General features: G+C 42.7%; 1 protein-coding gene across 1 annotated transcript in view; it reads right to left on the reverse strand.

Annotated features, from left to right (window-relative positions):
* The window catches only part of ATP8A2 (ATPase phospholipid transporting 8A2), a 1,022,388-nt gene that overhangs the window by 645,176 nt on the left and 351,023 nt on the right, over nucleotides 1-26,189 (reverse strand). Inside the window, exons 21-22 of the mRNA XM_077484049.1 lie at nucleotides 24,701-24,785; nucleotides 1,723-1,862 (exon numbers count right to left, since the gene is read on the reverse strand). Coding sequence (XP_077340175.1) covers nucleotides 1,723-1,862; nucleotides 24,701-24,785 — 225 coding nt within the window. The remainder of the gene's footprint in view (nucleotides 1-1,722; nucleotides 1,863-24,700; nucleotides 24,786-26,189) is intronic.

Consider the following 26,189-nt stretch of genomic DNA (forward strand, 5'->3'; position numbering starts at 1 on the left):
AAAAGGCCACTAACTGTGTATACTATAAAAGTAACAGTCCACTGAATATATTATGAAAACTACTGTATAGTCCACCAATTATTTGTGCTGATAAACATTGTAAAGCCGTTCATGCATAGTGTGTTTGCTATGGATGAACAGCTAAATGACCCAAGAAAGGAAGCTTCTGCAAAGTTTATGTTTATAACTCTGTAATTTTCAATTCTTTTAGATGGTATTTACCAGCATCTGAGCTATCTGCCAACAAGAATAAAGGAACTTATAAAATACAGGATGAATAGTGTTATATATGTGGAATCCAGATTGTCAGTTTTGTTAACCTGACGTAATTCACAGATGCTCAATTGAATTGAGATCTGTAGGATTTGGAGGACAAATCAACACATCAAATCTGTTGTTGTGTACCTCAAACCACTCTTGGACCATTTTTGAAGTGTGGCCTGGGGCATTATTCTGCCTAAAGAGCCCCCCCCCCCCCCCCCTGTTTCCAGGAAGGAGTGTATTTGGTCAGCAACGTTGTTTAGTTAAGTAGTATGTGTGAATTTAACAACCACATGAATGGCAGGGCCTAGCCGAATATTTCTCTAATAGCATTACACTGCCTCTGCCCTCTTTGCATACTGCATCCTGCCTCCTGCCTCCATCTCCTCACCAGGTAAGCAACGCACACACCTGGCCATCCACAAGAAAATGTGATTCATCAGACCAGGCCATCTTCTTCCATTGCTTCATCATTCAATTCTCATGCTCACCTACCCATTATAAATGCTTTTGGCTGTGGACACGGGTCACCATGGGCACCCTGACTGCTATGCAACCCCATACACAACAAACTGCAATGCACATATTTTCTGCTTTCAACACATCAACTTCATGAACAACATGTTTACTTGCTGCCTTATATATCCCACCAACTTTCAGATGCCATTGTAATAAGAATGGTATAAATCTACCTGTCAGTGATCTTAATTTTACGTCTGATCGGTGTATAAGAAAGACCACTGGAAGCCTGTTGGCAACATTACTGTTGTTCTGGTTTATATTATCTATTAGGTAGATGGGTGCAAATCAGGTTAACTAATTTAGCCACAGTTTCTTTATTAGTCACTGACTACAACCTTTGCTTTCCTCCAATAATCCATATGTTTCACCTCAGCTAAGCCGCTCTGAATGTCAGCTATCCATAACTATTATGTGGGATCATCATACAAGTTATTAATTGGTTTCATATTTTCAGGAAACCCTCTTGGTCCACACAGCTTAACCCAAAGCTCAAGGGAATGATAGATAGTGTCGATATTCTGTTTTTCTTCTGGCATAATTACAACAGAGTAATAAAAGGTTAGGGTGTCACCAAAGCTACAATATCAGGTTCATGGTGATGTCATGGTTTGCTATAATAGCCACAGTATGTTTTTCCCCATGGTCTAACCATACGATAATCGCTGTAAGAAAATATCTAAGGGATTAAGGGATGTTTGGGGTGGAAGTGCAAATATTTTCTTAAACAGAAAAACAATGGCACCATAATGGACAATATTTAGAATTTTTTTTAAATAAAAACTGGCTTTGCAAATAATGTAAAATATAGACTGACAAGCTTCTTATATACACACAACGACATGGGAATGTAACCTTTCCCACCTGTTGGTTGAGGATCCTGGGATTTGTAGTACAGACACAGCTGGAGAGTCAAAAAGCGATGACTTATGCACTGCTTACCTTTTCAATAAGTTCATAACATTCCTCAAGTTTCTGAGCCCTGTCCTTCAAAACGACACTGGTCTCATTTTGAATTTTCAGCCATTCCTTGTATTCAGATTCATCCAGGTCAGTGTATGCAATGCACAATGTCCTCAAACCTTTAAAAAAAAAGTTTCAAAATGGTAAGATTTTATCTATTACAGACGCCAAAATCTGTTAAAGATGTAGCACATTGAGGGCTTATAACAGGCAACATATAAGGATTATTAGGGCTTGTGTTGTTGGGAGAATGCAGAACAATTTTAGATGATTTTAGCTTGCATTTGAGATCAGCGTGAGATACTTTAGAGTTCCATCTCAGTTTCTTTACATGTGCATTTGACCTGGGACTGACATTTTGGCCTCTTTCAAACTACTTTTGCATTCCCTTTGGCTTGTTCATTATGGATCCAAAAGCAGTTCTGAAGCAAACAAAAGCCTGTGTACAGAGGCACTTACTCTATCTAAAGTCACAACCAGATGGAAGAGCCATCCTCACCACTTGGTGCTTGGCCAAAATGAAATGAATGTGTAATGGTGCTAACCAGAGATGATGTTGTAAACCTCTGAGCTGACAAGATGCCAGCAACTGTTCAAAAAAGGTGCATTGCTACGTGAAGGTCTAAAGTTCTCCTGGCACCAAGCCCACCATCCATCACAGCAAAGCCTTGGTGAGGCAAATCAACTTCAAAATCAAAGAGCTGCATGCAAAATAATTATTACTTTTCAGTACAGAGTCAATGAGACACTGAGTTTGAAAAGTTCTAGCTACTTTTGCAGTTCCAATACATATATTTGTCATGGTTTAAGTCTTATGGTGATATCTTTCCTGTGTTGTCTATGCTACCACCGCCAGAACTATATGCTATTCATTTTGCACCAACAGCAACGTATTTGGGGATTGACAGAGAAGAAATAACTATAAATATATTACTTAAGAAATAACTATAAATATATTAGTTAACCACTTGCCGCCCGCCCTATAGGCAATTGACGGTGGCAAAGTGGTTTCATAATCCTGATCGGACGTCATATGACGTGATCAGGATTATGAGCCGGGGCCACGCATCGCGGCGATCGTTGTTGCGGGGTGTCAGTCTGACACCCGGCAACTACGATCTCGGTAAAGAGTCTCCGACGGAGACTCTTTACCAAGTGATCAGCCGTGTCCAATCACGGCTGATCACAGTGCAAATGGGAAGAGCCGGTGATCGGCTTTTCCTCACTCGCGTCTATCAGACGCGAGTAGAGGAGAGCCGATCGGCTGCTCCTCTGACAGGGGGGGTCTGTGCTGATCGATTATCAGCACAACCCCCCCGAGGATGCCCACACTGGACCACCAGGGACGCCACCAGACCACCAGGGAAAAGGTAATCCTCCCTAGACCACCAGGGATGCCAGTCAGCACAATGGATGCCAATCAGTGCCCATAATGGATGCCAATCAGTGCCCACAATGGGCATCACTGATTGGCATGCATTATTGTTTGGCACTGATTGGCATCCATTAGTACAGTATAACACCAATGCCGCTTATGAGTGCCCACCTGTGCCGCCTATGAGTGCCCACCTGTGCCGCCTATGAGTGCCCACCTGTGCCGCCTATCAGTGCCCACCTGTGCCACCTATCAGTGCCCATCCATGCCCATCTGTGCCGCCTATCCATGCCCATCTGTGCCGCCAATCCATGCCCATCTGTGCCGCCTATCCATGCCCATCTGTGCCGCCCATCCATGCCAATCCGTGCCAGCTATCAGTGCCAATTTGTGCCACCTATCAGTGTCCATCCGTGTCGCCCATCCGTGTCGCCCATCAGTGCCGCCTATCAGTGCCACATATCAGTGTCCATCAATGCCACCTCATCAGTGCCACTTCATTGGTGCCACATCATTGGTGCCCATCAGTGCCGCCTTATCAGTGCCCATCAGTGTAGCCCCATCAGTGCCCATCAGTGAAGGAGAAAACGTACTTATTTACAAAGTTTTGAAACTGAAACAAAAAAAACATTTTTTTTTTCAAAATTTTCGGTATTTTTTTATTTGTTTAGCAAAAAATAAAAACCGTAGAGGTGATCAAATACCACCAAAAGAAAGCTCTATTTGTGGGAAAAAAATTATAAAAATTTAATTTGGGTACAGTGTAGCATGACCGCGCAATTGTCATTCAAAGTGCGACAGCGCTGAAAGCTCAAAATTGGTCTGGGCAGGAAGGTGTTTAAGTGCCCTGTATTGAAGTGGTTAAGGAAAACAAATCATGAAACAAATATGGAGGTTATCATTGCTGAATAATTCTGAAAATGTTAGTTGCTATGATGACCCTTTGTTTTCAATTCCCGAATCACTGACTCAAGATCAGCATGGCAATTAGGTTCCAGGTCAGCCACACAAAATATTACATCTAACAGATCAGTATTAACCTCCAGCACTTTCAGATGAAGAGCGACAATAGCAGCCCCCAAACTTCTGTTATAACATGTTCACTTTAAAACCTAAAATTATCTGCTTGCTTACTCTATTCCTGGACTATGTAGGATCTTCTGTGGTATTTATAAAGAAGGACAACCAGATTTGCTCTCACATTCATTACATTTAGTTACATTCCCTGCCATCTGGAATTATGTGTCTAAATAGGTTTCACTAAAGTTATATGTCCAGTATTGCATTTGTCAATCTCCAAAAATGTTGCCACTTTTGAATGGTGACTCAAATAATTTTATTGATTCCTTTGAAAATGTGCTATACATACTTTATCCCACCTTCTTGTCACTGCTCACATTCACCATAAATCTGACATGCTGCAATGCTGGCCCCTTTGCATCCCATGATATGATAATTACTAACTAAATATCTTATGTGGTAGAGCTGGGGCATAAGTCCAGGGGTCACAATTGCAACCCAGCCCCATGTTCCAGGGGGCCCGTGTGGCCCCCTGTATGCCTGGATAGGAGAGGCGGAGGGGAAGGCATATAGAGGAACCGATCTCCATTTTGCAGAAGAAAAACAGAGGGGATTAGTTCCTCTACATGCCACTCCACTGGCCCACCAAACCCCTTCCCGCCGTGACTGGGCTCCTGTGTACTCCCCCGGCCTCCACCACTTCCCACGAAGCACAATCGGGCTACCCCCTCCCCTCTGCTGCTGGCTGCTGTGGGAAATGTAAAAAATAAATAAAAATAAAACAATATTGTAAATAAATAAAATAAAATGGTAAAAAATAAATTAAAAAAAATAAGATAACAAAAATAAAAACTATGGATACCAGTGGCGGAACCAACAGGGTCATAGCCTTTAAAAAGAGTCATATGAGAACTGCATTTGAAAATGTAAAAAACTAAACTAATATCTATATACAGTGGTGTGAAAAAGTGTTTGCCCCCTTCCTCATTTCCTGTTCCTTTGCATGTTTGTCACACTTAAGTGTTTCGGAACATCAAACCAATTTAAAAAATAGTCAAGGACAACACAAGTAAACACAAAATGCAATTTGTAAATGAAGGTGTTTATTATTAAAGGTGAAAAAAATCCAAACCATCATGGCCCTGTGTGAAAAAGTGATTGCCCCCCTTGTTAAAACATACTATAACTGTGTTTGTCCACACCTGAGTTCAATTTCTCTAGCCACACCCAGGCCTGATCATTGCCACACCTGTTCACAATCAAGGCATCACTTAAATAGGAGCTGCTTGACACAGTAAGGTCCACCAGAAGATCGTTAAAAGCTACACATCATGCTGAGACCCAAAGAAATTCAGGAACAATTGAGAAAGAAAGTAATTGAGATCTATCAGTCTGGAAAGGGTTATAAAGCCATTTCTAAAGCTTTGGGAATCGAGCGAACCACAGTGAGAGCCATTATCCACAAATGGCGAAGACATGGAACAGTGGTGAACCTTCCCAGGAGTGGCCGGCCGCCCAAAATTACCCCAAGAGCGCAGCGACGACTCATCCAAGAGGTCACAAAAGACCCCACAACAACGTCCAAGGAACTGCAGGCCTCACTTGCCTCAGTTAAGGTCAGCGTTCATGCCTCCACCATCAGGAAAAGACTGGGCAAAAATGGCCTGCATGGCAGAGTTCCAAGGAGAAAACCACTGCTGAGCAAAAAGAACATCAAAGCTCGTCTCAATTTCTCCACAACACATCTTGATGATCCCCAAGACTTTTGGGACAACATTCTGTGGACCGATGAGACAAAAGTGGAACTCTTTGGAAGGTGTGTGTCCAAGTATATCTGGCGTAGAAGGAACACTGCATTTCATAAAAAGAACATTATACCAACAGTAAAATATGGTGGTGGTAGTGTGATGGTCTGGGGCTGTTTTGCTGCTTCAGGACCTGGAAGACTTGCCGTGATAAAAGGAACTATGAATTCTGCTGTCTACCAAGAGATCCTGAAGGAGAATGTCCGACCATCTGTTCGTGTACTCAAGCTGAAACGAACTTGGGTTCTGCAGCAATGATCCTAAACACACCAGCAAGTCCACCACCGAATGGCTGAAGAAAAACAAAATGAAGACTTTGGAGTGGCCTAGCCAAAGTCCTGACCTGAATCATATTGAGATGTTGTGGTATGACCTTAAAAAGGCCGTTCATGCTCGAAAACCCTCTAATGTAACTGAATTAGGACAATTCTGCAAAGATGAGAGGGCCAAAATTCCTCCAGGACGCTGTAAAAGCCTCATTGCACGTTATCGCAAACGCTTGGTTGCAGTTGTTGCTGCTAAGGGTGGCCCAACCAGTTATTAGGTTTAGGGGGCAATCACTTTTTCACACAGGGCCATGATGGTTTGGATTTTTTTCACCTTTAATAATAAACACCTTCATTTACAAATTGCATTTTGTGTTTACTTGTGTTGTCCTTGACTATTGTTTAAATTGGTTTGATGTTCCGAAACACTTAAGTGTGACAAACATGCAAAGGAACAGGAAATGAGGAAGGGGGCAAACACTTTTTCACACCACTGTATGATGCAGCAGCATTAACACAGGTAGAACACCCAACATTATAGGTGATTTCTTTTTACAAAGCAATACTACTTTGAGCACTAATATTCTAGCGTTTCTCTTCTCCTTCAGTTTCCCTCCCTCATTCAGCTAGTGTAACCCCAGTAGTGATAGAGAGGGGCAGGGAAGGGGCAAACGGGGGTGTCTTCAGGCTGGCAGCTGGTCCACATAGTGCCCATGGTTGTATTGCCGCACAATAGAAAAATGTGGCTTTTAGTAACAAAAAAATAGGCAGGGTTGATCCACTCGTTGGCTTGTTGACAATTTTTGGGCAAATTTTAGGGATTCTGCCAAGTCACCCATAAAGAATACAAAAAGGGTGTCACTGCATCCTGGTTGAAAAAGGCTGCCTTAGAGAGTGGTACAAGAGCTTAGCATTATAAGAGAGAGCAATACAAACATTAGATATTATGTGAGAGAGTGCTATTATAGCTGTATACTGTATTACCAGAGAGAATAATTTGAAAGCTACATATTATTTAAAGTGGTAGTAATCACCACTTGTACCTTGTACCTACAGGTAAGCCTATAATAAATCCTACTTATAGGCACAATGAATATCTCCTAAATGTGGACCATTTAGGAGATATTCAGAATATCTTCAGTGAGTGATGTCACTGGCGCACTGCACTCTGAAGTGAGGGCACACTGAATGAGCCACCATTCCAGAGCTCCGATCGCTGTGCTGCGATCATGACTCCCATGTCCATTGCGGCTTGGCCATTCAAACGACCAGAGTCTGCACTCTACACACATTGAAGGAAGGCCAGGTGAAGATGGAAGTCTTGTCAGCAGTGACAATGCACCTCTGGAGGGATATCTTTTAAGATTAAGTCTGTAATAATATACTAGTATGCAGTGCACACTAGCACATTATGCCATACTGCTTTAAGTGAGTGTGCTACAGGAGCTTCACCTTATCAAAAGCTCTAGAAACATTAAAAGGGAACACAATACATCTTGTAGATACCTTGCTATACCAAACATGGCCCCATGTCATAGTAGAGCTTGCCTAGGGAGGAATAATGGGTACTTCTAATTATCTTATTGAAAATGTACTGCCTTACAAGTGTCGTTCTTTCCTTTTCCTAATAAGAATAATGGAAGGAAGGAGTTAACCACACATGCACAGCTAAACAGAGTAAGCAAGGAGTTGGATGATGGGGAGATGTGTCACTGATTCTCGGGGACACAGCTCGCTGTCCTAATAAGCACATGCAGCTACTCTTTGGAACAGGAGGGTAAAAGTTCACACACCCAGGTTTTCTTGGTTTGCCCGCATGTGTAGTCTGTCTATTCTGCCTGTGAATGTGAGACTGTCAAACCAATGTTTTTCTTAGTTGTAGCCTGGCTGACATTATAGTTGAGTATATTAAAGTTGGGAATGGTTAGAAATACTTCAACTTCAACACCATTTATCAACCACACCATAATTTAAATCCACTTACAAATGTCAGACTTGATAAAAATGTAATTTATTCCCAAGCAGAGCACTTTCATCCAAAAAGTGATCAGCTATGAAATTTATGATGAAGATAATTTGCTGCTTATCACCAACACAAATTTCCATGTGTCTGCTTACCACATGCATTAGACTTGGAATAATCACAGGACAAGATGTAGGAGAGATATGTACTGTGCATACACATCAATTCAGGTCTACTCCCTCATCACAACCCGCTGTTCACATTGCAGGAACTTAATGCACCAGAACCTGACTGACTGCTGGTGTATCCCAATGCATGTGAAGCGCATTTGCTTCATTACACTACTTCATGTCTCTAGATGAGGTAAATATCACTTAATAACTTGCAATAAATATGCAAAGCCATTTAACTTAACATTTAGGCCTAATGCACACGGGGCGTTAGAAAAAACAAGCTGCAAACCACTACCAATGCCAGGAAAAAGCAGCTGTAAAAACTTGCTTTTAGTAGTTTTTTGCATTGGGGTTAATGTACGTTTAGCCACGCTAACTTTTAGCAGTGTTTCTCTGCCTCTATTCAAAATCAATGGTGCCCTATGAGAGCGCATTGATTTGAATAGAAGTCACACCACAAGTCAGATCATGATGATCCGACTTGCGGTGCCGCTTGTGCGCTGAGGATCTTAAAGGAGTACCCTCGCCAATATGAAAAAAAAACGCGCTGGGTTCCCCCCCCCCCCAAGAGCATACCCAAAGGAACCCCCACAGCAAAAAAATGGCATGGAGTCCCCTCAAAAATCCATACCAGACCCGTATCCGAGCACGCAGCCCGGCAGGTCAGGAAAGGACCTTTAACAAAGGGGACCCCAGATCCCAGCCTCTCATCCTATGTGAATGAGAATGGGGTACATTGTACCCCTACCCATTCACCCAAAAAAGTGTCAAAAATAAAAACAGCACACAGGTTTTTGACAAAGTAATTTATTAAAACAGCTCCGGTGTCTCTTCTCCTTCCAATCTCTTCTCCCTCCGGCGATGTCTTCATCCTCTGGTTCTTCTCCTCTCTCCGCTGATGTCTTCTTCTGCTGCCAGTTCTCCTCTCCCTGCTTTCTTCTCCCTCTGTTCTTCCTCCAATATTCTCCTGACTCTCACTCCTGCTGTAATGCTGTCAAAAACCTGCATGCTGTTTTTATTTTTGATGCTTTTTTTGGATGAATGGATAGGGGTACAATGTACCCCATTCTCATTCACATAGGGTGGGGGGCCGGGATCTGGGGACTTTCATATTCCACTAAGCCCCCCGCCCGCAGACCCCAACAACCAACAGCCAGGGTTGTCAGAAAGAGGCCCTTGTTCTCATTAACATGGGGAAAAGGTGCTTTGGAGTGGGGGGACAGGCCCCCTGCCCCAAAACACCCACCCCCATGTTGAGGGCATGTGGCTTGGTATGGTCCAGGAGAGGGAGGGTGCTTGCTCGTCGCCTTCCCTCTTTCTTGACCCACCAGGTTGCGTGCTCCGATAAGGGTCTGATATGGGGGGTTCCCTTTAAAATCCATACCAGACCAAAGGGTCTGGTATGCTCTTGGGGGGAACCCCACGGCAGTTTTTTTTTCCATTTTGGCGAGGGTGCCCCTTTAAGATCTTCAGCGTACAAGCCGCACAAGTAGGATCATCATGATCCAACTTGTGGTGTCACTTCTATTCAAATCAATGGGCTCTCATAGGAATTGATTTTGACAGGTCAAAAAAAAAAAAAAGGTATCCAGCATTAATTTGCATTTAGCATCGTCAGACATTTTTACAGCTGTAACAGTGGCCCTCAGCACATGCTGTCCCTGGGGGTTTTTTTGCAGCTAGAAAAAACCTATGCCACTTACATCTCCTAAAAGCCTGCGTGTGCATGGACACATAGAATAACACGGAGAGGCATTTTTAAGTTGCAAAAAAAAAAGTCTGACACTGCTAAAAGCAGCTGTAAAAACACCCCATGTACATGAGGCCTAAAAGTGATAGTAAACATACAATTTTTAAGTGCCATCATCCCTTCTATTTTTATTTAAAAGCTCATGTCACTATATTTAATTTAATATAAAAAGGAGTACTTGATTTAATCATTGTTGTTCAGCAGTCACATGACATTTCCCAGATCTTTCCTTTCCTCAGGGAAAGATCTAAGGGAAGAGTTTCTAATACTCTGCTGATGTAAAGAGCTGCGTAAATTGACGGCACTATACAATAATAATAATAATAATAATGTATGCTCTATAGCAGCAGAGGGCATCTGGACTATGAATCTGTGACTGCAAAGCGCTCATTGGTGCTGTACAGTCACAACATGAAAAAAGGCATTCTGAACAGAGAATCAAAATAAATAACTAATAGAAACAAAGCATGTTCTAGCTTATTACAGACCGGGTCCACACTGGTACAACATACGCTCTGACTTTGGGAGCACATGTCGCTTGACGTGTATAAATTAATGATTCCCTATGAGAGCTGTCTTAACTGGTCCGGCAAAAGTCGTTCCGACTTTGAAAAAGGTCCTACTTCAGCCCATTGAATATCACTGAAGTCAGATCAAAGTCAGATCCTTGTCCTAACCATCTGTCAGGAACTGAGGTGTAGTGGTTAGCACTCTCACCTAGCAGTAAGTAAGGGTTGCTGGTTCAAATCCCAACCACGACACTACCTGCCTGGAGTTTGCATGTTCTCTCTGTGCCTGCGTGGGTTTCCTCCCACAATCCAAAGACAGGTAGGTTAATTGTCTTCTGTCCAAAATCGGCCCTAGTATATGAATGGGGACCTTGGATTGTGGGCTCATTGAGGGTAGGGACCAATGTGAGTGTGCAATGTACAGGGATAGGGACAATTGTAGACACTCACTCAGGTTGAACTGGGTGGACTTTATTCAACCTTACTAACTATGAAACTGTGTCATTGTTTGGTTTACAATGCTGGTGGCATTGTTGGGTTCAGCACCAAAGGGTGTAGTTCTGATGGCCACCAGCTAGTGTCTCTCAGCCGAGGTACTAACTGACAATCAAGCCACACCTGATGTGGGACTGCTGGACTATATAAGCCTGCCCTTCAAGGCTCTGCTTCAGAATTCTCCCTGTAAGCCTGATTTCGGCCTGAGCCTGACCCGTACCTGTCTTCTGTCCTTGATCCTGTATCCCAAATCCTAACCCTGAGACTTGTACCCTGGTACCTGTTTCCAGTCCCCCTTTATCTGTTATTCCTGTTTGTTCCTTGCATTTGTGTATACTTAGTTAGTTAGGTGTGTTAGGTATGTTTATGGGTTCAGTGTTCTTGTGCTTTTTCACTTGTTTGTTGATGGTTTATTAGTTTTGGTTGTTTAGTGTGTCTTTAGCCTTAATAAATACATTTATTTTACTTATCCACTTGTTTCCTGATTCCTTAAGGCTGGGTTCACACTGCTGCGGGGGGAGATCCGGATGTGATTCGCACAGCAAATCACATCCGATCTCCGTAGCAATGCGAGTTCAGCCATACAGATAGTATGGCTGAATTCGCAGCGCTCCCGCAGCAAACTCGCACGGGACCCTTTTTTGGGTCCGCAACAGAATCGGATCGCATGGGGGTTCACACCATGCGATCCGATTCCTGTGCGAGTCGGCAGATCGCACTGCGATATGCCGACGGATCTGGGGGTGTCATTAACATAACATTGACACTCCCAGCCGTCCGCATAGGGCAGTGTGAACTGCCGGCGGGAGGTGTGCGATGCGGGAAAACGCCGCGGATTTGCGGCGTTCCCGCATCGCTATAGTGTGAACCCGGCCTTATGGTGCAAGCCTACTGATCTGATCACCTGTGCTGGATGCATTTATGTTGCATCTTTGATAGAATTCTGAAGCTATACAATCAGATTGGCTGCATCTGGGAATTAGGTGTGAGCTTGAAAACAGATGAGAGATTTTTTCTATCAGACATTGAGAGAGCACACTAGAGAGCAGTTGTTAGAATGTATCTGGCTCACGTTTTCATTGATTAGGGCAGTTTTCTGTTCAAGGATGTTCAGCCACTCATTTAGATTTGTGCAGATTTGGCCCTGTCTAATGCCTCTAGTGGAGGTGGGGATTATACACCCACTTTTAGTGCAGCTCAGGTGGAGTCTTTGGTTTGGCTATTGGAGGATGACTCAGCATTTTTCTTTGAGCAATACTCAGCTTGTCCTCAACAGGTGCTTTTGGAATATATTGATTCAGTGCAGTCTCTGGTGAGAAAAGCAGTGGGCAAATCAGATTTTGTGCAATCATTACTACAGGCCTGGTTAAGTTTGTTGTACTCAACCTCTGTCATCCACAGTTGCCGCCCAATATACCAGCTAAGTACCAGTACCCTGTTTCCTGCTGCTGCACCTACCCCGCCTTTAACCCTTCAACTTCTTCTTTGCCGCCTGCAACAGTGGCACTAAATCTCTTCTCAACAACTGTTCCCTCTGTTTTACCACCCTTACGCTCTTCGCTTCCATCAGCTGCACACACTACTTACAGCCGTGTATCCACATACAAGACTTCTTTTACAAAAGTTTTATTAAAGAATAAAATATAACAAGAATATCCAAATGATTGCTGGTTACATTAGATATAAACAAAGAAAAGGTCCCGACAGCGAAATATTACATATATAGTACTGTGTACATCAATATGAGTGCTAAGAAACGTTGAAAAAACGAAAACGCACCCAAAATGAACAAATGCTTATAAATGGAACAAAAGATCGTTATATAGAAGAGGAGAAAAGATGAAAATATAGTGCAATCTGTCGGGTTTGGCTATTTCCAACCTTCATAACCAACAAGACTAATTTGGGTCCTTCACAACCTAGGTCGGAGGAAGGAGTACACATGTAGACAGAAAAAGTAAGGAGTAAGTTAGTAGCAAAAGGCAGAAAGAGGGTAAAGAAGATAGATGGGAAAGACCAGAAGAAAAAGGAGGGAGAGAGTCCGTCCCACAAGGGGAAGGGGGGTGCACACAGAGCCTTTAGATTGACAGCAAGCGACTATTGAATCTGGAGGATTGATTACAAGATATCCAGGGACTCCAGATTCTAAGAAATTTATTGTGCGTGTCGGAGGTTAGGGACGTTAATTTCTCGTTGACCATGATGTCATTCATATGATTTTTGACTGCCTCGAAGCTGAGTACAGGAGTTTTCCAAGAGCGCGCAATGGTCAGTTTTGTTGCATTAAAAAGGTGTTGGGCTAGTTGTCGCTCTGGGCGAAGTAGCACTTGGATAGGTTTACATAGTAGGGCTTCATATGGATCTCTTTTCAGGTTGGTATGAAACATATTTCGTAGCAGCGCATAGACCCTGACCCAGAGTCTGCAGACTTTTGGGCATGTCCACCAAATATGTGCCATGGACCCCGTTATTGAGCAGCCCCTAAAACAGTGAGGGGAATATGAGGGGATAAATCTCGCTAGCCTGTCGGGCGTATAATACCACCTATAAAAGACTTTGTATGCATTTTCTAGAATAAGAACATTCCTGGAAATTTTCATGAGAGATAATGTCATAGTCTTTCAGTCCTCCGGGTCCAGCCGTCTTGCTAGGTCCTTCTCCCATTGAAGATAATATTTATTTACGGGGGGTTTGCTAATAGAAATGATAGAAGAGTATAGTAGGGATATGGTCCCCGGGGAGTGAGGAGTAGCCCTACATATCTTTTCAAAGGAGGTCAAAGTGTACGGAGTAGGCTGGGCCCGGAGGAGTTGTTGGAGAAAGTGCTTGATTTTTAGGTAACTGTAATGTTCCCATAAGGGAATGTCATGGGAGGAACGAAGCGTTTCAAAGGAGATTATTTTCGTAGGGGTAAGCAATTAGTGAACATCCGTAAACCTCCTATCCGCCCACCAAGAAAACTATCCAGGATTTTCGCAACTAGGGGGGAACATAGGGCAGTGTGCAAGGCGCAGTAAAGGCAAATGAGGGGATATGAGACTTGCTGAATATTTTATCGAGTCTCAGAGGCGTAACGAATGGACCATACACGGTCCAAGTCCCTTTGGACGCTTCGTGGGGGGAAGCCATGGTATGGACGAGACGGGTGTAGGGTGTGAGTCGACCAGGTCAATAGTGGCCCATAGTGGCATTTGGTAATTGTCGTGGAGGCGGGTGATTGGGGCAATGTTTGCCGCCAGATAATACTCCTGAAGATTAGGGACCGACAGGCCCCCCTCAATCCGTCTGGCATACAGTGTCTGGTTGTTGATTCGAGGACGGGAGGACCCCCATATAAATTTCAAAAGTTTACGCTGATAAATTCGCAGTATGTGGGAGGCAATTGGAATGGGCAGAACCCTAAAAAATATATAATAACTTGGGAAGATAGGTCATACGGACCGCTGTAATTCTGCCAAACCAGGAGATCGGGCAGTGGGACCAGGAGGACAGCAATGCGTCAAGTTTACGGAAAAGAGAAGGAAAATTGGCCTGGTACAAACCTTCGTACTTAGGGGTGATATGAATTCCCAGATAGGGTAATGAAGGAAGCCATTGAAAAGGGAAATTTTCTTTTATAGAGGATAATTCTAGAGGTGAGAGATTTACCAACATAGCTTTGGACTTGGTAGGGATAACTCGTAGGCCCGAAAGGGACGCAAAAGTCTCCAAGAGAGAAAACAGGTTGGGTAGTGAGAGTCTGGGTGAAGTCAAAGTCAACAGGATATCATCAGCAAATAGCGAAATTTTATGTGGAAAACCGACCACTTCGATGCCCTTGATGTCAGGATGTGAACGGATCGACTCTGCTAGAGGTTCCATAGCCAGAACAAATAATAGGGGCAAAAGTGGGCAGCCCTGACGAGTGCCCCTTCGGATAGGGAACTTGGGTGATTCAAACCCATAGTATTTAACTTTGGCTTGAGGGGAGTCGTACAGTGCTGCCAACCAACACAGAAATGAAGCTCCAAAGCCATAGTGGCGGAGTAAGGTCATAAGATACGGCCAGGATAGTGTGTCGAAAGCTTTGTTCACATCCAGCGACAAAAGCATGGATTCTAAAGATCGGCTATGGGCAATGTTCTGCAATTGAATGATTCTCCGGCTAGCGTCCCCAGCCTGTCTCATCGGAATGAAGCCTACTTGATCTTTTTTAATTAGTCGGGGGATGAAATAATTCAGGCGATTAGCCAGTATTTTTGTGAGAATTTTCATGTCTATATTAATTAGGGATATAGGACGGAAGTTTGCCCAGGAGGTATGGCCACAATCGGGCTTCGGTATGATCACTATATTGGTTGTTAGTAATTCAGGTGAAAGGTTCTGCCCATTCTTAATGGAGTTATACACAGCCGTAAAAGGGGCTGCTACCACGTCTGCTAGCTTTCTATAGTAAAGGGCCGTAAAGCCATCCGGGCCCGGCCGCTTCCCAATTTTTAGATCCTTAATGCATTGCCTAACCTCGGATTCTCGAATATCACGGTCCATAAGGTCCTTCTGGGCCTCTGTTAAGGAGGGGAGCGAAATTCGCTGGAGAAATTCCATCCTATCTTGCTCCGATCCAGAGTCCTGAGCGGAGTACAGAATAGAAAGTCTATGACGGAATTCATCCAGTATACGCACCGGGTTACTCGTAAGCTTATTATGTAGAGTGCGCAAGGTTATGGGAGACGGCTTAGCATCAAATGTCCGTAATCTCCTAGCCAGCATCTCAGTGGGTTTATTTGCTCTGATGTACCAGCGTTGGCGAGACCAGCGCAAGGTGCGTTCAGCTTGATCAGTCAAGCATAGGTCTAATTCCATGCGAGCCTGGTCCAGGAGCTTACGATTAGCATGGGAAGGGGCTTTCTTAAAAATAGCAGAAATAGAGTCCAGGCGGGATTCCAATGTTGTCTGCAATTTTTGTCTTTCTTTCTTGTGTTTCGATGCTAACTGGATAATATGGCCCCTTAGAACGGCTTTGTATGCTTCCTATAGAGTCACTGGGGAAGAAACCGAGGTGGAATTAAGGCAGAAATACTCAATTGACGTTTCCATTAAGTTGTCTTGAATATCTCGCAACGATAGTAACGAGTCATTCATGACCCAAGGGGAAGGTTGTGGGTTACGCATTAAAGCCCGGCAGACTACTAGAAGGGGATCATGGTCTGTCCAGGGAGCTGCCAAGATAGATACCGACTCTACTATAGGAAGATGTTTTCTATACATTATGACATGATCAATCCTAGAGCGTGAATGGTGTGGGTGCGAATAGTACGTATAATCCCTGCTCGATGGATGGAATTCCCGCCAGAGGTCTACTAAATCGTGGGAATGTAAAGAGCGGGAAAACATTTTAGCTGCTGAAGAGAGAGCCATCTTCTCCGAAGGGCACTTATCTAAGGTTGGATTCAGGGCTACATTTGAATCTCCTGCTAGCAATAGGGTCCCTCTCTGGTGTAATGCCAACAGAGCACAGATATGGGACAGGAAAGGGCCTAGGTTAGAATTGGGGGCATAATAAGTCAAAATAGTAACCTCGGTATCCTGGATATTACCTAAAAGCAGGAGGTATCTACCGGCGGGGTCTGCTATCTGCCTATCGCACCGGAAAGGAACTGTCTTGCGAAAAGCGATCAAAACTCCCCATTGCTTGGTCGGACCATTGGCCTGGAATACTTGGGGATATTGGGAATCAAAGTATTTGGGATATGAGGCAGAGAAAAAGTGAGTTTCCTGCAGACATGCTATGTCAATACGTTGTTTTCTAAGGTATTTAAACACTTTAACCCGTTTCTGCGGCGAATTCATACCCTGTACATTCAAGGACAACCAGTGTAGTGTCATCTTGAGTAGAGAAAAGGAGGCTTATTATAGGCTCCGCGTGCAACCCCCTTGGACTCTGGGAGAGGGGGAAAGGGAATAGGAATAGGGAAGCCCAGGAGGGTCTGAAAGGAACTGTAGAAAGAGAGAAAAGGCAGAGACAGAATAAAGCCGAGAAGAGCTCGGACAAGATGTATGAAGTGAAGCAACATTGCCAGTAAGCGTGGACCGGCGGGTCCACCTGGAGATCGGTGGTTGGGCGGGACCATGATCCCACACAAGTACCGACACAGTGGGGGCGCAGTGGTCCACCAGGCCCACTCGGCATATCTAAAAAAAATTATAAATGAAACAAGCATTAGACATAAGCACTAGATTACTCAATAGTAGTAAAAAAAAAACATAGCACAAAACGTGTTATTTTGTCAGACACAAACAGTTGGCACTAAAACCAGGCCTAACAAATAAAAAGAAAGAAAAAAATAGAACAGTGTAATAATTATTGACTCTGGGAGTTATAGAAACCCCGTGACCAGGAACCCGCCAGAAGAACCAATAGGAACCAGGGGTTGTGACCACCATCCTAAGACGGAGGCGACCCTAACCCCTGGTCTGCATCCATCTATTGTATTACACAAACAAACTGTAGAGTGTTCACTTGCAACTTAATGATAACAACAGGTGGGCCCCTGGGGAACCCGGGGGAGGCTCTCAGCACATAAAAAAAAAAAAAAAAGGGGGGAGGGAGAGGCCGGGGGGGGGGACAAAAGAAGCCACCCTCTGGTCAAAGGGTAAAATACCCATAACATGCCCTCACAGAATTGCTCCTGGAGCACAGGGCAAGGTAGGTATTAACCGCACCTCCAGTTAAATTGGAACCAAGATGTGTAGAAAAAAATAAAAATAAAATAATATATAAAGTGGCAAAAAATACTGTTCACATCACTGAGCAGATGAACGATAGGCAAAACAAATGTCATCCTGTATTGACATCCTGGTAGCGTTGGGCCCGAAGCGATCGCAGGGCCTGGGATCCCTGCTGAGAGGCATGTGAGGAGTTGCAGGGGGTTCCCCTGTCGGGTGTGAGAGGACGATACAGACGGGTCACTCTGAGACGGTGGGAGATCCAACTGTAAGTCTTGGAAGTGACGTTTCAGGTCGGACACAGAGGAAGCGTGAACTTGGTGTCCCCGATAGGTAAAGGACAACTTAAAAGGGAACCCCCACCTATATTTTATGCCTTGGTTTTGCAGAATCAGTAGGTAAGGTTTTAAGGCCCTTCTTTTGGCAATCGTAACTGGAGATAAATCTGCAAATAGCTGAAGGGGAAGATTCTGGAAGCTGAGGTCTTGGCGTTCCCTTGCTGCCTGCAGGAGTCTTTCTTTTGTGCGATAGTAGTGTAACTTAATAATGACATCCCTGGGGGGGCCTTCTGTGGGTTTTGGGGCCAGGGACCTATGAATGCGTCAAACTCCAGGCGTTCGACAGGAATCTCTGGAGCCAGTTCCTGTAAAAAGGCCGTGGCTGTACCTTGCAGATCTGTAATGGCTTCTGGAATCCCACGGATTCTCAAATTGTCCCTGCGGGCTCTATTTTCAGAGTCCTCCAACTTATCCCGCAGTCCCTCTAACTCACAATTCAGTTTTTCAATTTCCTCTTCATGGCCCTCTAGCACTGTTGTAGTTAAGTCCATTCTTTGCTCAAGCTGCTTAGTGCGATGGCCTATCTCTTTAAGACCTCGCATGAGGTCAGAGGAAAGTTTCCGTGAGGCTACCGAGATTTCATCTCTCACTATAGACCTGAACCTGACTAGCATATCCTCTGAGGTCTGTTGGTCAGGGCTTCCCAGATCCGAGGGATACTGTTGCAGACTGTCAGTGGGCGATGCAGGTCCTGCTGCGGAGAGCCTCGTGGTGTCGTCGGGCTCGGGAGGCTCAGGTGCCATCTTGCCCTTCCCTGCTGCCGGTAGCATCTTGTGCTTCTTAGGGATTGTCCAGCCTTTTGTTTCAGTGCCTACTGTCCAGCCTGTTGTTCCGGTGAAAGTGATAACTTAATAAAGGTTCCCCATGACTAAGTCACTCTTTGACAAAAACCTTCGTCGGGAGGGAGACGTGCTGACGTCATCGCTGTCTAGGATGGGTGTTTGCAAGCCAGCCATCCTTCCTCATATGAGCTTTTATTGGTTTTACTAATGTAAGTGCAATACTTTTTGCTATAATAAATAGTTTTTATTGATTCACACTATGGTGAGCTCTCTTTTTCCACTGAGATTGTGATCATTGGGTGCTGATTCGCCAATCGAATTGCAATCTCTTGGCTTGGTCTCTCACAGCCAACTCCTGCCATTGTCGGGTTGATCTTACAATACAAGGCTTTTCACTGCTTGCCTTCTGGTAAGCGCGTACGTTGTGTGGTGGAGGTTCACATGCACTGGTGTTTTGTTTGCACAGAAGAATTTTATTAAGTTATCACTTTCACTTATTTCACTGGACTTAGATATCATCCTCCATCTTTTCCTTGGATTGAGGACTGGTTATTTACCCCGTAATATACATAATCACAATATTCACTTATTTATTAATGATTATTTGGTGCTATATTCATTTTATTTTGTGTCACTATATGTTTTAGTGTAATTTTAATGTGCAGCTTTTTTCTATTTTTGTTCACGTTGTTTGTATGTATCTTACAAGTTGGGCTGCAGCTATATTTTGATTATTTTGGAATTATTCGTTTTTTTAGCGCGGTATTCTACTTTTTTCTTTTACTTGTTGTTCCGGTGCCTGCTGTCCAGCCTGTTGTTCCAGTGCCGGCTTTTCAGTCTGATGTTCCGATGCCTGCTTTCCAGTCTGATGTTCCGGTGCCCACTTTCCAGCCTGATGATCTATTGCCCACTTTCCATCCTGTTGTTCTGGTGCCTGATGTCCAGCTTAATGATTCAATGCCTGATGATCTGCTTGTTGATCCAGTACCTGATACCCAGCCTGACAATCCAGTTCCTGGTGGTCCTGTTCCTGATGCCCTACCTGGCAGTTCCTTTCCCGCTGCCCAGCTTGATGTGCCTCTGCCCACTGCCCAGCCTGATGACCTGGAGCCTGCTGCCCAGCCTGATGACCCAGAGCCCGCTGCCCAGCTTGATGACCTGGAGACCGCGGCCCAGCCTGATGACCCAGATCCTGCGGCCCTGCCTGATGACTCGGAGCCTGCTGCCCAGCCTGATGACCCGGAGCCCCTTACCCAGCTTACTGAGGCGGTGCCCATTACCCAGCCTGCTGATACAGTGCCTGCTAAAGCAGTGCCTGATGCCCAGGTTGCCGCTGTTTCTCACCTGCTTGAGACTCAGCCTGGGAAGAAGGAATCCGCCGCTCCAGGTGTGTGCAATGACCCAACTGGAACCAAGTAGGAGTGCTAGCCCCAGCCCACCTCCATAGAATACTTGGAAAAAGAAAAATGGACACACGTTCAAAGGTTCCAAAACAAAGTGCCTTTATTAAAAATCACCAGGATACACCAGGTACACCAGATTTTTAGTCACGTAGACATGTTTCACACATCCAACCTGTGCTTAATCTTTACCTTGAGGCTCAGCCTGACTGTGATGCCACTGTGTAGTCTGCCTCCGATGGGTTCATGCCCATTGCCCTGCTAATTTCCATTTTCGGATGCTAACTTCCTGACCTTGGTGGGGGGGGGGTACATGTCCCATTTTCAGACTCGAGTGGCACGCTTCCCAGTGAGTTAAAAGACTCTGGCCTGAAAAGTGTGAAGAAGTCCGCAGACTTGGTGGGGAAACTTTTCAGGGCTTTTCCGTACCCACACAGACTGTCAAATCAAGGGCAGAATGGAGTGTCTGGAGACCATTCTTTAAGGGGAGGAACTGTCAGGAACTGTGCCATTGCTTGGTTCACCTGCTGGTGGCACTGGTGTGTTCAGCACCAAATAGTGAAGTCCTGGTGGCCACCAGCGGGTGTCTCCCAGCCGAGATACTAACTGACAATCAAGCCATACCTGATGTAGGACTGCCGGACTATATAAGCCTGCCCTTCACCAAGGCTCAGTACTTTAGAATTTCTCCTGCAAGCCTGATTCCTGCCTGAGCCTGACCTGTACCTGTCTGCTGTCCTGGACCCTGTATCCTGAAATCCTGACCTGTACCTGTCTTCTGTCCTGGACCCTGTATAATGAATCCTGACCCTGAGACTTGTTCCCTGGTACCTGTTTCCAGTCCCCTGTATCTGTTATTCCTTTTTGTTCCTTGCATTTGTGTATACTTAGTTAGCTAGTTAGTTTAGTGCGTTTAGGAGTTCTGTATTCTTGTGCTTGTACTTGTTTGTTGATGGTTTATTGGTGTTGGTTGTTTAGTGTGTCTTTATCCTTAATAAATACATTTATTTCACTTATCCACCTGATTCCTTTATGGTGCAGCCTACTGATTTGATCACACATGCTGGATGCCTGTATATGGCATCCTTGACCCTATCTGACTTGTGACATCCGACATGGTGATTGCAGCAGCAGTAAAAGGAATTTATGTCACACTGGGATTGTTTTGATTGGTCAAAGGACAAGTCAGACTATCTCAAAATTGGAGCGAAATCTTATCTTGTTCATTCAAGTGGGATGTAAGTAGCACCAAAGTAGGACCGATGTAGGACCAATGCTGCAAGGCAAAGTAGGATGACATTAGTACAACAGTCATGTGGTACCAGTGTGAACCCAGCCACAAATCTATATTTCAAAGCAAATGTTTATTATTATTTTTTTTGCATGACATGGTGTAGGCAGAGTGTAACGACTGACAATAGATTTCACTTTGTTCATACTGTAAAGATATCTGGAGGAGGTTCTGCAAGTCACAGGCTGTGTCACTCCCCTCCAGCCTGTCTATGGTGTGTATGTGCTGGGACTAACCAGGAGGTGAGACCTCCATCAATCGCCATCTTATATCCTGCCCCCTCCGCCCATTGTGTTTTGAATATGAGAACATGGAAGAAGGGAGAGGACTGTCATTTACAATTGTGTATACACCTACATGTATGATTCTTTAGTTGTGTGGGCTGCACGGATAAGAAAAAAAGGAAATGAACAGCTTAGAAGTGAAATTAAACTGGAGCATGCTCAGTAGATGTGGCAGCTGGTTTACTCAATCTCAGGCTGCAGCGGAGACACAGACAATGAGGGTGGGACAGTGATCAGCATTATCAAGCATGATTTTTGAAATCAACAGAAAGCAAATTCTCTAGTAGCAAAGTGAGTATGAGCACAATGTAATATTATTATTAATATTAATATACAAGACTTATATATAGCATGTAATGCCGATGTTTAATCATTTGTGTTAACCTAAACTTTAACTTCTCTTATTCTCTTTTGCTCCCTTTTGCTTTTTAAAAATATAATCATAAAGTGTATTGTTACATCTGTTTGATAAATGCAAACAATTGTTTATTGGACTTGTCAGAAATTTGATCTGTCCTGTATTATCTTATTGTTAAGGAGCCTAAAAGTAGTTCTAAAGTCTAAATGTTTTTTTACCTAAATGCATTCTATGCACACATTGTATAAAATTCTACTTCACAAATAAAAATTCTGGATACACCCAAGCCACAAATTTTGCAGACCATTTTTACAATTTTTTTGATTTCTAGGGAGAAAAACCACCACTAGCTGATTGCTTCTGTATTGCTAAATGAAAATCTAGAGAAGGGTTATTTATGTGCAGACCAGAGAGCTAGGAGTATGTGGCTCATTCAGCTTTGTGTAGAATCTGAGCTCCTGTGTATGACTGTTAACAACGTATTCTATTCAGAGCAAATACATAAAACCAGCCTGGTAAAAAGGTAAAGTAACATTGAGCTGCATTTGCTGGCTGCAAGTGGTGAATATGAAATATTAATATTCAAAGAAAATGTGCTGTTTAGGCTAAAATGCAAAAATGCACTTTCCCTTTCTCTGTTTCAGTCGTTTCTATTACGTTTTGTTCTTTCCAAGATATAAGAAGGAATACAAAATATAACAACAATAGTAGTTTGCTAATGTTACATACACAGCAACATTGGTACGCATAAGGCAACAAGTAACAAAGTTGGATTGCCCATTATTTTGAGAGTGTCCAGGTAATTGGTGTAGGTCGGCTCACACCAGTTCTATGATGTGGAGGACCCTGTTTGGGAGAGAAACATTGCCTTTCCAAGTAGAAAATATAAAAGCAATTAAAACCCAGGGCACTATTAGGGCACCATTAGTACTGAACATCAGTGAAAAACTCTATACCCATGCTTTAAGTGTTTTTTTAGGTGGTGTGCTCCCACTGACTTTTATTACACTGCGCATTTTCATGAACGTGCATCAGTCTTGTATGCGGCATCTTTCATGCACTTTCAGAAAATATGCAAAAATGTGTAGCTGCGCTATCTAGATACTCCCACCCAACTGTATTAAGTGACTAATGTTACTGCAACATATAGATCATCACCATAATTGATAAAATAAATACTATTCCAAATAATTCATCAACATATGGAAAAATATAAATAAATAAATACTGATTAAATAAATAAATAAATATCATACACAACTTATAAATGCTCTTGAAAAAATTATAAAAATTATAAGGGTGAAAAAATAGTTGAATAATATACAAATTAATAAATATTTAAATAATGAGTGAATATAAGTTAATCAAATTAATAAGTATTTAAATAATGAGTGAATATAAATTAATCAAATTAATAAATAGTTAAATAATGAGTGAATATAAATTAATCAAATTAATAAATATTACAACAGTGATTAAATAAATAATACTAAAATATGCCAGTGATGAAACAAGGTAAGGAAACAATTGTACAAACAAAAAATAAAAAAATGCCCGAAACCTAAAGTGAAATAGTCCACTCAAAGGTATATTGAATGAGCAGAGTGACTCCTTAGATAGATGTCAGTACAACGTGCAATCCTCCTTCACCAACACACTGTGCTGATCACCAGTAAAAATGCACGCTTACCAGATGGAAGCATGTAAGAGCTCACTTAGTCTGCCGGATGGATCACAGATTCGCCACCAAATATGACTGGAGCTTCTCCCAGAAAAAACTTTCAAGTGCGCAGACAACTCATAAAATATAAATAAAAAAACTTCCCATAGTGTAAAACTGGCAGACAGAGATCACGCTCATTTTTGCATATTGACATTTTGATGTGTATCACACCTTAGTAACTGCAGCTCCTGAGATTTAGGGTATTTTTTATATTTTTTAGATTTAAAGCGCAGTATTTTTCCATTTTTTGTTTGTTGCACTTTCAGAAAATACACAGTCTAATACCTAAAATTGCCGGTAAACCGTACATACAATTGCACTGCGGCCAAACCTCAGCACACTGGTGTTAACCTGCTTTTAATGTCCTTGTCCTGGCCACGCCTATGCATTACAGTCCCATAGAACTCTCAGGACAAAACCCCATAAAAGTCTATCTTCCTGACTAAGGAATGAACAAAAAATATTATAAATTGTAGTCCTGAACCACAAAAAAAAAAAAAGAAGAGAAATACAGAAATATATACAAAACTCAAAACTCCCTTTAAGAATTACAAAACATCAGTGAAACTGGGAAGAAGTTCATGTTTTCAGTTAAAAATGAAACTTTTATCATTACAATTTACCTTTCTGGGAAACAGAGAGCGCAAGACAGCAAAGGACAAGGTCAAATGGTATATTACTAATAATAATTGTAATCATTACCACTGCAATATGTTTTACCTTCAGAAGCAAATTGTTCCAGATGGTTTAAAGTCTGTTCCATGTACTGAGATTCTCTTGACAGCCTCTCGAATATAACATTATCCTTTGAAAGACAAAAAAAAATTAATGAATGAAAAAAAAAAAAAGATTAACATCATAAGACTGGGTGCACATTTGTGATCATGGATGATGCCAATGTGACTATAAAGTCACGATCCTCCATACTGCAATTAATCGTATGTGATCGCTACAGATAGGGAACAAAGAAGTGAAGCATGCACTAATGATTCATTGTAAATGATAGCAAAATGTTCCAAATTTGAGCCGTCAATTGTTACAACATGCAAATGCGTGTGTACAGATTGCTAGGGATTCATCACTGGCAACAAGTTGTGTAATGTGCATTGGCACAGATGCTAGTTGTCTCAACAAGTGTGGTGTGTGATAGGGTGACAACATAGGAGCACAGTTGTCAGACCATTAACATCCAATACTAAGAAGAGCCTGAACAAGGATTTTAATGGCAGAGTTACCAGGTTAGTTTAATTATATTAATAAAAGCTGAAAATGTAAAAATCATCAGAAACAACTTTTGAAATTACATTACCACTTAAGTCCCCATGCTTTTTTCAACACCCCTTTGAATGTTATTTTTTTTACCTAGGTTTTAATTAGAAGGAAAAAAAACCTTTAAATAATTTGCACAGCCCCAGAATTTCTCCCAAAATATCACAGCCAAAGTCTGCTGATTAAAAGATTTTACATAAGTGAGATTTTTATGTAACATAGTGGAATGGTAGAGCTCAAAGTGAAAATTTGCATTTTACTTGAGGACAACTTTATTCGCCTTTCATTGCCACACAAAAAAGGCTTTTGTAAATTGCTAGCATATAATAACTTATTGCTCATGCAGTCAACTCAAATGTAATGATGATCGTTAGTGATTGATCATAAATAATATTTTTTTTTATGTTTTACGTTTTTTTAAGCACTTTTTTACATGTTGTTTGTCTTCATGGGAGGGGTATGGATCTGGCCAGTGGAGACCAGATCCTGCTCCCCTATGCTGCTTTGTAGCTGCAGATAACTTTAATTGTGATTTACTTCTGGCTGTAATCAACCAGCAAAAGATCACTATGACAGTGATCTTCAAAAGAAGGTGGAACACTTCCTTAAGCTCCGATTCAGGCAGCCCATATATTAGCCATTAATTTTTTCGTTCAACCATTAGGTAGAACAATAAAAAATATTCTGATTCCCCCATCCCCACACTTGGTTTGGATGGTTGAATCCTTCCTGCTGAGTTATTGTATTCTGACAGTGGGGAGACTTTCCTGCTGTCAAAATATACTGTGGCTATATACTGTGGCTATAGCTGACTGCACTGACTGCACTGATCAATTGTGAAAAACCTAACAGAGTGGTTGTACAGATGTTGATTGGTAAATCAACTTCTGTACAACCCAACCTGCCCATACATTGATTGCAATTATAATAAAAAAATCTC

Source organism: Lithobates pipiens, unplaced genomic scaffold, assembly GCF_037356315.1.
Source record: "Lithobates pipiens isolate NorthernLeopardFrog02 unplaced genomic scaffold, aLitPip1_a1.2 Scaffold_16, whole genome shotgun sequence".
Classification (NCBI taxonomy): domain Eukaryota; kingdom Metazoa; phylum Chordata; class Amphibia; order Anura; family Ranidae; genus Lithobates; species Lithobates pipiens.